This window comes from Uloborus diversus, chromosome 8 (assembly GCF_026930045.1).
Source record: "Uloborus diversus isolate 005 chromosome 8, Udiv.v.3.1, whole genome shotgun sequence".
In the NCBI taxonomy this organism is placed as follows: Eukaryota; Metazoa; Arthropoda; class Arachnida; order Araneae; family Uloboridae; genus Uloborus; species Uloborus diversus.
In genome coordinates, this window is record NC_072738.1 from 34,796,057 (window position 1) to 34,810,050 (window position 13,994).

The 13,994-nt window shown below is 33.1% G+C and overlaps 1 protein-coding gene across 1 annotated transcript in view; it reads right to left on the reverse strand.

Annotated features, from left to right (window-relative positions):
• Positions 1-13,790, reverse strand: part of LOC129227597 (uncharacterized) — a gene marked incomplete at its 5' end in the record, with an annotated part of 42,634 nt that extends 28,844 nt beyond the window's left edge. Inside the window, 4 exon segments of the mRNA XM_054862179.1 lie at positions 709-1,256; positions 1,372-1,549; positions 4,341-4,440; positions 13,546-13,790. Of these exon segments, the coding sequence (XP_054718154.1) occupies positions 709-1,256; positions 1,372-1,549; positions 4,341-4,440; positions 13,546-13,790 (1,071 nt within the window).
• Positions 13,791-13,994: the final 204 nt, after the last annotated feature.

Genomic DNA, 13,994 nt, shown 5'->3' on the forward strand with positions numbered 1-13,994 from the left:
AATAAGTGTACAAGTTATTATTTGTAAGGTTCAGTCATTAGTCATGCAGACAAAGTTACTGATCTGGGTGTCTTAATAAGTCAGGATTTAAAGTTTAGCCAACAGTGCAGCATTGCTAGCAACAAAGCCAATAAGATGCTTGGGTTTATCAATAGATCTATTTCAAATAAATCTAAAGAAGTTCTTCTGCCCTTATATAGAAGTTTGGTAAGACCCCATTTGGAGTACGCTGTTCAGTTTTGGTCTCCTTATCTTAAGAAAGACATTAATATATTGGAAAGGGTTCAAAGGCGGGCTACAAGGCTAATAAGTGGACTTTCCCACTTAGATTATGATTCCAGGCTTAGAAGGCTAAAAATGTAGTCTTGAGCAAAGAAGAAACCAAGGGGACATGATTCAGCTGTTTAAATTTATTAAAACGAAAGATGTTACGGGGCTAAAGTTTAGCACTGAAAACAGGACAAGGGGTCATTGTTTTAAGCTATTTAAATCTCAGGCTAACATGGATATTAGGAAAAATTATTATTTTAGCAAGGTAGTGGAACTTTGGAACAGCTTACCGGAAGAGGTGGTAATGAGCAAAGGAGTAGACAGTTTTAAGAGGGCCATTGATCTTCACTGGGGATTGTAAATTGACTAGGACCAGTCTAGCTGGGCCCACAGCCTGTTGCTGGTCATCACTTTTGTATTTGTATTTGTATTAGTTACCTCCAATTTTGCAGACCCTGTACACTGTGTTTCTTCGGTGGCTAGAGACAGGGTTTCCTCAGTGTCTGCAGACAGTTTTTCCTCGGCAGCTGGAGACAGTGTTTCCCCAGCATCTGGAGACTGGATTTCGTTGGCCGCTAGAGACTGGGTTCCCTCAGCGACTGGAGACTGTGTTTTATCAGCGTCTGGAGACTGTGTTTTATCAGCGTCTGGAGACTGTGTTTTATTAGCGTCTGGAAACTGTGTTTTATCAGCGTCTGGAGACTGTGTTTTATCAGCGTCTGGAGACTGGGTTCCTTCGGCATCAGGAGCTTGCGCAGCAGCTGCTTGGGAACAGCTTACATTTTTCACAGTCAACTCAACTTCTTTGCCTTCTGCCCAAAGACCATACAATTGACTTAGCAAATCAATTTTAGGCTGATATTTGCTACTTTCAGATATCAAAACATTTAATTTGTTAGTGACACCTGCTGCTTTTTGAAATTTTTGTTCGGTTGACAGTCTATCCTGATTAGGCGCAACTTGAACTCTAACAGTATTTGATGCACCTAGAGAGGGATAAAAAACCAAAAATTATCAACTTGATAAAAGGAAATATTAAGTACATTAACATTTTACAAGTGACTATAGGAGACAAAAATGGAACATTGAGAGTATATTTACCTCGCACTTTAATGTTTGACAAGTCTCGCAGGGTAATCTTTTTCTGTGTCAGCTTAGTGAACTTTTCTAGAACAAGCTTTTTGTTTGCTTCCATCTCTAACAGTTCTAAAATTTTCTGCTGGACATCAGGCGCTAAACTTCTCTGACTGGGAAGAGAACTGAATAATTCCTTGGATACCTGCAAAATTTTAAAACGAAATAAATTTTTAATGTAATAGAAATATAATTTGCACTCTAATTTTTATCCTAAAATAAGTAATTATCAAGTCACATAATAAATCTAGCATATAATAACGCCGGAATATGTTATATTTTAATGTCAATGGTTACAGGTTAAGGAATGTGGCCGAATATTCGGTAATCGGTCATTTCACCCTTCTTTTAAATTATGGAAGAGGTTCTCAAGGGAGATTCTTTTCAAAGGAGAACTTTTAATTATTATTTTTTTCTTGTAAATTGTTTATATCTAAATTTTTTAGTGACAAAGTTAATCGGTACAAATTCTAGAGTTCGCAACATGAATCATTTCCCTGTGTATATATATATTTTTTTTTGTTCTAAAATTTTAATTTTTCAATTCAAAAGTAAACATTTTGCATTTTTATGGTCTGTTGTGTATGGGCGTTTGAAAAAAGGAAAACTTTGATAGCATAGAATAGTAAGATTCCAAGGGAATGAAGCTTATATATTTGATAAACTTTTTGTCATATTTTATGTGTTGAGTCTTTAACATGTCGGTTAAATGATTACTTCATTTATGTATATATTGGTAGAGTTTCTATAACGGTAAAAAATGAATTAATTTCTGTACTTTGAAGCAACAAATACAGTCGACGCTCATTATAACGACCACACATTATAAAGACCGTCCCATTATAACGACCAGTGGTAGAAGTCCCAACTTTGTTCCTATAAACTCTATGTTAATTTGCTTTCGTTATAACGACCATTCTGTATCGTCTAATCCAATACAGCGACCGAATCAGCGGACGCTATTTCTTGTGTTATTTCCAATAAAACAAATTTGTAGCTTAAAATGACATTGATTATTGTTTACGGACATCTGCCTGAAGTTTTCAATGTCAAATCCTACTTTAAGAGGGGGGGGGGGGAGATTACCATTCACCACAGCTAGCACAGAAAAAATAATGGGTGGAAAAATCGAGAAAATTCCAGATTCCTAAGAAAAGGGAGTTGACAGATGTATTGGGAGTTTGGTGTTTGAATCTAGTATTTTTAAAGATTTGGGGTTCTCGAGGGACTTTTAAATGTTTCTTTGGAAAGCAAGAGAAACAAAATTTATCACCTATATCTGAAACAGAAAATAATGTTTTGCAAAAATCACGTCTACTAAAACAGCAGAACTCCGTTTCTGGTTTTATCTTCAGAAATTGTTGTGGTAGTAGTAGTAGTAGTAGATCTGAAAGTGTGTAACATTTTCCTCCATATGTTTTCTACTTTAAAACTTGTTTAATATTCTGTCATAATATTTTGCACACTACTTTTCTAAAAATTCCTTTGATAAAAAACATTTGGGCATTTACTTATGGGCATGCATGATGACGGTGTACATTTTTTTAATTTATACCTCTTATAACGACCACTCGTTATAAAGACCTTTTTCTCTAGGACGGGGATGGTCGTTATATCGAGCGTCGACTGTACTGATATTTGAACTTAGTGAAATGTAGAGTCACAACATTCAAATACTCTGAAATGGCCCTCATATGAAAATATAATTTTATGTGTTTAGCATTTTATCTATTCTTCAAAAAGTGTTATAATCAGCCTCGAATGTGAAAGGACTGTGCTCTTTCATTTAATACCAGGGTTGATACAAAATCAAGGTTTTTCTTAAAAATCAAAGAGATCTTTGTGATTTAAATATGACTTTTTCTGATTTAAATTGGATTTTTCTTAAATTTAAATATAATATTTGATACCAACATATTAAATTGCTTGATTAAGTATTTGGTGAAGTACGTAACATTTTTTGTTTTATCAGTTTCAAAATTATTTGACACAAGGAAATCTTTGTTTTAATGAATAAATTCTATGCAAATTTTACAATCAACCCCGTGGAATTACATCCTAATCCAGAGTTTCCTAAACTGTGGTCCGCGGTGCTATATAGCTAAAACGTTAAAAAAAAATTGAGATTGAAGGAAGAGTAACGATATTTTAATTCAAAAAGAAAGCACATTTATGGGGAATGAAAAAGTTCTTGCTTAAGTACATGCAGAATGCAGGAGCCTCCCCCCCCCCTCGAAACTTGTGAAGGTAACTTCCGGGGACTGGATACCGATAGCAGAGAGCGGTGGCTCCCTATAATTGAATGAAACTTAAGCATTGCGACGCTGCCAGGGTAGGTTTGCCTGAACCACAGTTAATAATTAACATCTTAATACACCCTAAAAGTACAACTCATATGAAAAATTAACACACTTAAACTGGGTAACAGTGCTTTGTTCACTAACTTCAAAAGTTCATTTTTATTAGTAAACTTGTTGTAGAAACTTGGTGATAACATTTTTCATTTCTGATTGAATTTCAAATAGAATTTTACTTCCATAACTCAAAATAATAATGTAAAAAATGAAAACCAGACAAGAGCTCTGAAAAACATACAGAACAATGAATAAAAAAATTTAAAGGAAAAAAAACTAAAAATATATCGGAAAAAAATATATTAAACTGCCAAGTCATTTTTTTTTGTGCGAGTCAGGGGGCGAGGGTCCGTGAAGTTCGTAATTTTTCCGGAGAGGGGGGTGCGCAGGTCTGAAGTGTGGGACCCTCTGCCCTAATATGTATATTATAAATTAGTGAAATAGGAATAGCATTTTGATAATATATCTGGCGTATAAGTTCTAGAAAGGTTTAAACTCCTCCCTTCCTACTACACCACCAAGTTTGACTTAATAGCAATTTAACGCAGGTCATTTGAAGATGTGGAAACAAATTTGCTTTACCTCATGATTGTGTTCATTCGACATGTCAGAGATGACAAGCTGTGTTCCATCATCACTCAATTTAACGTAAATAAATGCTGTACATCCTTGACGCATAGACCTACAAATATAAGATGACAAAGGCATTAAGTAAGTTATTTTATGACCATGTTAAATAAGCAAGTGAGAATCAAAGAAAAAGATTTCATAATATAAGGAACTTCATGAGCGATCACTAAGTTACTATGAGTTACAACCAGGGTTTGTTGATTTAAATCGTGATTAAAATCATGATTTAAATCAAGTGATTTTTTTTAAAAAATTCATTGATTTGAATTAAAAGATTTTTTTAAAAAAAGTCATTGATTTGAATTAAGTGATTTTTTTAACAAAATCATAAATTAAAAACAGTTGATTTTACTTTTATAAATTAATTCTGCATTTTTAGGATGCATTGCTCTAAATTTAACTACACTGCATTATACTATCTTAACTTCCACAGGCAAAACTTTCTGTGGAAAAACTCTCTCGTAAACTCTTTCTGTGTGTTTTAACAGATTTTTACTCTATTGCTTTTACTTCGAAATTAGTTCAGAACAAAGAAATAAAAATTTTGAGTTTTTCTTACACCATGACTAATATAATTCAGAAAAGTAATTGCTCAACATATTATTTTGTACTAAAAATGTACATGACAATGGAAACCTTATCTTTAAGCAAGCCATAAAACAAAATCACATCTTATCTAAGCATTATAACATATTTATAAATCTTAAAATATCATTGAATAGTTAGAGAATTTACCTTAATTTAAAAAATAATTTGAAAGGATTCATCTATTGTATGAAATATATTATGTTTACAAATGTAAAGTAATTAATATCTACAAGTCTTTGAACATTTAAAAAAAACTAAAAAAATCTGATTAAAAAAAAATCGATTTAAATCAAAAAAATTATGAACCCTGGTTACAACAAGTGATGTGCTTGGTATCTGTATCTGAGAATATCCAAGGAGGGAGAATAAAGATCAGCAGTATGCAGCAATCAGTTGAAATCAATAGCTGGTACATTTTCCCCAAATTTTGAGTTGTGTCATCATCCTTCCCCGGGTGAAATATGTGTAACCCCCAGAGCGCCGAATGATGTGATGTTCTGCAACACAAAATCATTTGACCAAAATTGTTCTGCAAAAATTTCAAACGTTGCATACATGAAACCTGCAACTACACCAGGGATGTACAACCTGTGGCCCGCAAAGCGTGTTGAATTGGCCCGCTGCAAATTCTCCAAAATTGAGGGGTGGAAGTTTTTTTTTTCCCAAGTCCAATTTGACCTACTATATATACCACACATTTTTAGTTTTAAGTCGAATACTGACCGATTTTACTCTCATTTCTTATGAACACTTTCACAACAACTGTACTCGCAAATTTGCGAGTACAGTTGTGAAAATTCAAAAAATAATGTTATGGAATGCACTTTTTGAAAATGAAAGTTTTTGCCCACCTTAAAACAAAATTTATTCAAGAAATAGAATGTGAACTCATTAATATGATATTTTGTAATGTTTGAGCCCCGTTTTTTGTTAGCATGCGGAAAATATGCTTAGATAATTTTGGTGGCATTCTGAGTAATTCTGCAGCTATCTTTTAGCATCTGTATTTGGTTAACCATATCTCTGATTATTTCCTAAATGGAACAGAATATAAAGCCGATTAAATTAAAATAAATCTGTTTTTTCTTTTTTTACCCTCTCTCCTCTTAATCAGATTAGCTTATCATTTTACTTAAACTTGCATACTTGCGTTTTTCCAACTAAATAAAGGTTGTGTTTTTTTTTCTTTTCCTTTTTTTACAAATACTAAAATGTTTATTTTTAAAAAATCTTAAAAAAGAAAGGAAACAACAGTTTCAATAATAATAATGCAACAAATTTGCTAAAAAATAAATTATCTAAAATAAATTTCCACAAAAATAGGTAGTAATTAAATGAAAATCCTGAATTGGCTCCTGGATCTGTTTTTTTTTTTTTTTCTGGGCCACAAAATTTTCCTCTTTGAATGCTGTTGCTTGAGAAATTATGTTTGGCAGTATTTATATCTCAGAACAAACTTTTTCTGCCAACCCCGACTTAGTCCAAAACTAAGATCAAACTACCCATTCTAAATTTCTTTTTTTTTTTTGGCCATGCTACAAGAAAAGTAAATAAATAAATAAACATGCAATTTAAACTACCTCATTTGATATGCTTGTTATTTTAATTGAAGTCCATAACTGATTGTGCAATTTCAAATTCAAATGAATTTCAGTAGTGTGCATTCGCATTCCTCTAAATCAGGGTTGCCACACACCTGGAAAACCTGGAATTGTCAGGGAAAATGAAAATCGCCTAAAATGGTCAAGAAAATTCACAAATTATTGAAATTTCTGGAAATATCAGGGATTTTCTTCCCAATTTTTCGATCTGATAGGTGAAACTGCTGCGCCTTTCGGGCAAAAATGCTGAAGTGCGGTAAATGTTGCGTTCCAGATATGCGAATTTTCCTCATAGGCCAGAGAAAGAAAATTCAAGCCCATTTTTGAAGACTAAATGTAATAAGGTTCAAAAAAAAAAAAAAAAAAAAGAAAGAAAGAAATATCCTTATGAAAATAGTAAAGTGCTGATTTATACCTTTACATTTTATTTTGCTTCCTTTCAAAAAAAAAAAAAAAACTAGCCATGCTTTGCTAGAAATTACTAGTATTTTCCACAATGCATCTGCAGCTTTATTGGTATCTTAAAGGACTTCATTTCTGCATTCCCCCCCCCCCCCAATACAGGGCTCCCAACACATTTCAGCTTGAAAAAAGGGTAAAAGAGGACCATTTTCAATCAAAAAGGGGACTAAAGAGCACCAGTTAGGATCAAAAAGAGGACCTTGGGAGGACCACTCATAGTTAAACTCAAGGAAACACCAAAAGGCAAATTAGTTGCCAGCTGGGGGCTAAATTCGTGAAGATAATTCGTTAATTAACTATAATAATGATACAATTCCTTTATCACCTGTGAAACTGATCTTTTTTATCCATTGAATAATATTATTTACAGATATTTGGATGAGGGGGGGGGGCACTTAGTTCAGCACTTAAGGCAGCCTCTTTAGAACTCAATAGGCATAATGATACATTTTGACTTGAAACAGGGATGCTGGTAGTCTCACTGAAGGATAGATGAAGCGGCGCTTCATTTTTATTTAGTTTAAAATTATTTTTATGTTCTTCTGTCTTTTAATGCTTTTTATAGCGCTATATCCCTTCTCAACCAATATTAATCTATCATACACCAAACAACAAACGTTATTCTCTTGTTGTTTTCCCCAGTCTCTAATTTTGTTTCTATTTTCATCAGTTTCATGTAACCATTTGCTGAGAAATTTGCACTTCCCCATGACTCACACTGAAACCTAAAAAATATTGTTGTGATTTCAACAAAGCTACAACTGAGTGGAAGGGGCACTTGGAAAAACTGACTGAGAATGCAAACACATGCCTTCTGCTAAAAGGAAATTTAAAGAGTTGGAAGAAAAGAATATAGATGCTAGCAGATTAAATATGAAGATTAGTGATGTTTCAGGCTTTTTTTCTTCTGCAAAATAGAACAGAAGAAGGGTTGGTATGCTCTTGATAAAACTTGAAAAGGGCTTAGGAAAAACGTTCATTTTTAAGTGATTGAAAAAGTTATGAAAGCTTAACTAGTGCTTGAATTTCTAAGGCATTTGCTGAATTGGGCATATATATATATATATATATATATTTGTTTTTGTTTTGTTTTAAACATTTCGTCAATGCAATTTTCAATTTTCTTAACATGTGCCAATATGCTTAATACGTGCATCGCAGAAAATCGTCAACCGCGCTTGAGATGTCAATGTTTTTGCATCTTGTAAATATTTTTGACAGTCGGAAATTATTTTGACACATGCTGACGTATATTAGCATATTTCATGTTTTATTTTTAAAATATACTTTACCATGCCAACATTGAACTTGCATTTCGCAGAAACTCTCTTCTCATCTTTGAGATTTTAATCCTTTTGCATCTTGTAAATATTGTGATATATTTGCCAATCGGAAGTTGTTTTAACATATGCAACCCAAAATTAGCTTATTTAATGTTTTATTTTAATAAATCATAACACTATTTTTGGGATGTTTTGCGAAAAATTACTTCCACTGTTTGAGATTTTAATCCGTTGCATCTGGTAAGTATTTCAGTTTTTTTAACAATTGGAATGATTATTTTAACATGTGCAACTTTAATCAGCATGTATTGTTTTTCATTTTAAATACTGAAAAATTAATAGGGAAGTTGCAACCTATTAAATGTTCATATTTTGGCTATTGTATATTGTTAATTGACCCTAAAAAGTAAAAAATTCACCATCGCCGAATTTTAAAACACCGTGGTTGATTTTTAATGAATTTTTAAAAATCCACGCGCAAAAGTGCGCTCTTCTGAAACGTCACGAACCTACGTCACAGGGCGCGAATGGCCAGCCTTCCGCCGAAGATCCCTTGTTTTCGCTAGGGACATTTTTAGCGCGCTGATATTTTTATTTTTTAGAAATTCAATAATCCTTTTGAACACACTATGGAGGCCGGATTCGTTAAAGCACAATCTAAATAATCTTCCTCAAATAATATCAATGGTGATATTCGAATATTTCCGAGAGGATGAGAGGTTTAATGTTCCAGAAACGTGAGGAGATAAGCCTTTTACGTTTCATCTTCGAAGTCGAATGCACGTTCTTCGATTTCTCCCATGACATGGGAACCGGTTCGCTAGCGTTTCTCTCCTATCGGACGTCACTTCCTATGCCATCTGACGTCACAGGCGCTTGAACTTTAAAAATTAATTAAAAAAAACTACTTATCGTATCGCAAAAATTTTTTCACCTATGATGTTCATACATGTTACTCTATCATATAAAAATAAAATTGAAAAATCGATAACTTCCCTATTGTTTCTGTTTTTAGTCTTGTCTATTAATTATTGCAAATAGGATTTAAATCATTATTTCCTCATTGGTTATCACTGACTTTTTGCAAAAAATACTAAATTTAAACAAATGAGCTCATGGTATTTTAATTTAATGTTTGGCTTGAAATGCAATATTTTTTAAAAAGTTTAATCTACATTCATCATGATCTTGATGTCTACTAAAATATTTCATGGGAAAATGCAGATTACTAAGAAGTTTTTTTTATCTAGGAAGGTGGATCCGTAATTAAATACTATTCCTCTTACATTGCAATTCAAAGGATTTTGAAATGCCTAGAGTTTTTACTCTTATGGAATAAGTAGTCAAATTTATAAACCAAAATAGTGTTGAAAAACACCCAAAAGCCAAATTTCAGCATTAGCTAAATGCTCCTTAGGGAGTGGGGAAAATGTGCTTAGTTAGTCAAGCGAACCCTTTTCTAAAGATAAGTGATTCTGGATAATATTACTATATTTAATTCTAAAGTCAGTGCTGGCCATGGAAGAAGGAAGGGAGGGGCTTATTGTGCAGACTACACTGTTTGAATTTTTGCAAGGTGTTTTAAATTGTTATTTCTCTTTTTTTTGAGGGAATACTAAGTCCTTTTTGAGTGTGGGTGCGTCATTGCTCTTTAATAGGGAGGGGGTGCACCACATTGAATAGTGCCATTTTTATGATGACAGTGCCCCTTTCAAAGACCAGCACTCTGCCCTTTTTTCCTCTAGAGTGAACACTAGTTTAAGCCTCTTTTTCTCAGGTTGCATTTCTCAGGTTTCTTGTTTTGCATGCATGATATTTCAGAAAGTGTCTTTTCGTAATAACTTTTTGTGCATTTTTGTCTGGGGTTTTTTTTTTTTATGATCTAAACCTAACTTCATTTATTTTTTTAAATCTTTTTTTTTTTTTTGAAATTTTACAAGTTAATATCAAAATTTTCCAAAATTTTGGGTGAAAATTTATATATTTTTTAATATTAACTTTTATTTTTATTCAAAATTTAGGTTCAGATCATAAAAATAAACCAGACAAACATGCATGAAAAGTTTTACGTAAATATATAAGAAACTTTCTGAGATATCACGCATGCAAAACAAGAAACCGGCACCTGAGAAAAAGAAGCTTAAACAGCTGCTGTTAACATAAATCTCTATGGGGAAAGTTTACGCATTTTCACGATAACTTGAAACGTTTTTTGCGTATGGTAATATATAAGGTATCAAATTGTTCAGAATTAAATTATGCATTATATTTTTCCCCGAAAATTTTAAATTTTGAAGGGTAAGGGTCCATAGACCCCTTAAAGAAAAAGACATAACTCTTCAGTATCCACTTGATAGTTAATCCGAGACTTTGAACATACTTACTGCTATTATCTTCAGACAAAATTTTTCAGTTAAGAAAATATTGGTCCCGCCAGCTCACAGCGACCACTAATCTGGCCGCCCTTGATTATAATTGTGTGTGGGGGGGGGGGGGGGTATTTGTGGATAAAACTTACTTTTTCTTGACTTAGTAGAATAGGAATCAAACGAACCATATGCCCCTATCTGATTATGCATACAACTTGTTCATGGTTTGAAATAGAAAGGGGAATTGCCCGAAACGTGCACAAAATTGGAACCCCCCTGATGTTAAGATTGGGGGGGGGGGGGGAAACCCTCATAAATTATTTATCAGGATAATGAATCCTAGCCGAAGGCCTTCTTTCGTAGAAACAAAAAGCAAACAGGTAAATTTTGTTTCTTCTCTTATTTTCAGAGTTCATACTCAATTTGAATAAAAAATTTCCATGACTTTTCCAAAACTTTTTCATGACTTCATAAAAGTTTTCATGACCTTGTTACACGAAGAGAATAGTACTATTTAATTTCAAAATTGCCCATTTTTGGAAATGAGCTTTCGAAAAACTTTTACGTGAATGCCACTACATCATTGGAGGGCACTTACTTGTGACTGAAAAAATATCAGTGTACACTGCAGAAATAATAAATTATTCTTATTTGTCTTTATCAATTCAAGTTAAGTGAAAATATAGTGAATGCAATACACTAATGTTTAAATGCCTAATAAATATTTAATAAATAGGGCAGAATCGTAATGAATAGGACAAAAGTTGAATGAGTCATTTCTAAGTTTTCAATAATAATTCATTAACTTCATAAAAACATTGCCCTTTTGAGTCAATAGTGCATTCTAATCACCCATGTAACTTGACCCTACATTCGTTCATTAAAGTAAATTCATTTTTCTAAACCAGATCTTTCATCTGGCCATAAGGATCAGTTTTGCGAGCTGTATGTTGAGCCCAACTGTTTTAGAGTATTAGAATCCCCCTATTTCTATTGCCTCACTAAAGTCTCCATTTTCTAAAGCCTTCACCATCTTATATAACTAAAAACTGAGGGTAAATATCTATGTACGTATGTCCAAGTAACTTCTCCTGAACGCCAATGAACTGACCATCGAGCCAGGTATCGATGGATTTGTAATCTTCCTGTCTTCATGTTTGGCTATTTAAAATAATCTTCGGATAACAATTTGTGGAGATATAAATTAAAAACTATTAATTATGACTCTTAGATTTGAAAAAAAACCCTATTTTTCAAAGGCCAATCATCCCCCATTCAAATTATTATTCAGTGCTTCATCTCAACTTTTTGTAACAATGCTTTTATTAAAATTTGTAGTTGTAGCATGAAGAAAATCATTAAATGAAAGATGTTGCCATTTTTTTCTTGAATATAAACAAATAAAATTTTGGTTTTTGTTTTGAGGCTTTTCCTGCAATCGGGGGGATTAAAAATATTTGCTTTTTTGGTTATTTTCCTGCAATCTGCTGCAAAATTTTACTGATCTATTTTTGTTCAAGCCTGATTGTTGAACACGCGTCACTAGACATAACTATTATTTTCGAGGTATACCATGCAAAGCCGGGCGACGCAGCTAGTATTGAGATAAACCCTGATAAATTTAACAATAATTTTTTTATAAGTAGTTGAAACAAACTCAGATGCAATTGAATTACACTTTTTGAGGGGGCGTGGCAAAATCGAGAATGTGCAAGTCCACTACTACAGAATACAAAATATAAGAAGTGCTGAAAATAATGGTGAATTCACAATTAGTGATACCCTAGTAATAATATCACATTACAAAAAAGGCGAGCGGCTGTTACAGAAGCAGATGAAATTGGATCCAAAACTCGGATTTGTTTTTTAGACCGTTCAATTTACATGCAATATTACTAAATCACTCAATATGTCTAGCGCTCTTTTAGCTATTGTTACGTTTTTACTGTCTTAGACATTTTTCACGACTTTAAATAAATTTCCATGACTTTTAATGAAAATATTAATTTTCCATGACTTTTCCAGGTCTGAAATTTGTTTATTTTTTTCCCATGACTTTCCGGGATTTCCATGACCGGTACGAACCCTGTATTTTGCTTACTTCACAAGAAAGCTTGAAACATTTAGAATTCGTCCTGGGACAAATTTCTGCCAATTAAATCAGAAATAGAAGGGGACACATCCCCCTAAGAACTGAACCTTATTTCAAATCCTGTAGTAAAACAAATGTTAGATAATGTAAATCTGATGCAGTCTATGTTATTACTTTATTCATAAAATGCTTTTCTTAAGTCAAGTATTGTAATTCTGAGCAAATTTTATAGTACTTATGAAAATTAAAATTCTCCAACAAGGTCAAAATAATCCACCCAGAAATCTGAAGTAGAGGGGGACATTCCTCCCAAAGAATCGAACCATACTTCAAACCCTGCTAATGAAAAGATGCTTAATTAGGCTTAGATAAAATCTTTTTTTTTTTTTTTTTTTTGTAATATTGTTAAAAGACACCAAAATATTAAGACTAATTTGCTTTCTATCGGCTTAATATATCGTCGGTACCATGCTAAACTAAGGAATGTGAAAAATGGCACTTTTCAGGAGAACCAAAAACCGAATATGTTTTTCCACCTGACGCATTTACTTATTCTCAATTTTATAAATGTTAAGAGATAAATTTTGAATGTAAAACTAGTTAAGTCACTGAATTGAAAGCAAAATGTCGAACATGAAATTTGACGGAAAATCGTGTAGCGATTTTTCACATTCATTATTTCAGCAGGGTGCCGACGATATGAGAAAAGAAAATTAAGCAATGATCACAGAAAAGCAAAATCTAATTTAAAATAGAACTTACGATGTTTTTCTTTGTCCAAGGTTATCCTTTTTCTTCTTGAATGTACCTCCGTGGACACACATGAGTTTGAGAAAGTAGTATTTTAGGTCGGGACAAGCATTAGCAACACGATTTGGATAACGCTTTTTAGCTGCTTCTAAAGTTCTGCAATCAGCGATGAAAAATTCCGAATAACTTTTCATTTTGAACTCTTTCAAACAGTTTTCGAATTCAATGTACGATTTGAAACTCGCACCGCGTTCCATCACGGCAGTCATTTAAGAATTTTACACGAACCATGCACACACGATACAAGCGTTTAGGGGCAGGACAAATCTCTGATATTAAAAAAAAAAAATATCAGGTCTATGGGCAGGACAAATCCCAAACGTTAAAAACCTGGCTGTGGCTATTGCGCCGGTATATTGTTCAATAGCTTCCCAGCTATTGCACCGGCGTAGCCTTAGGCG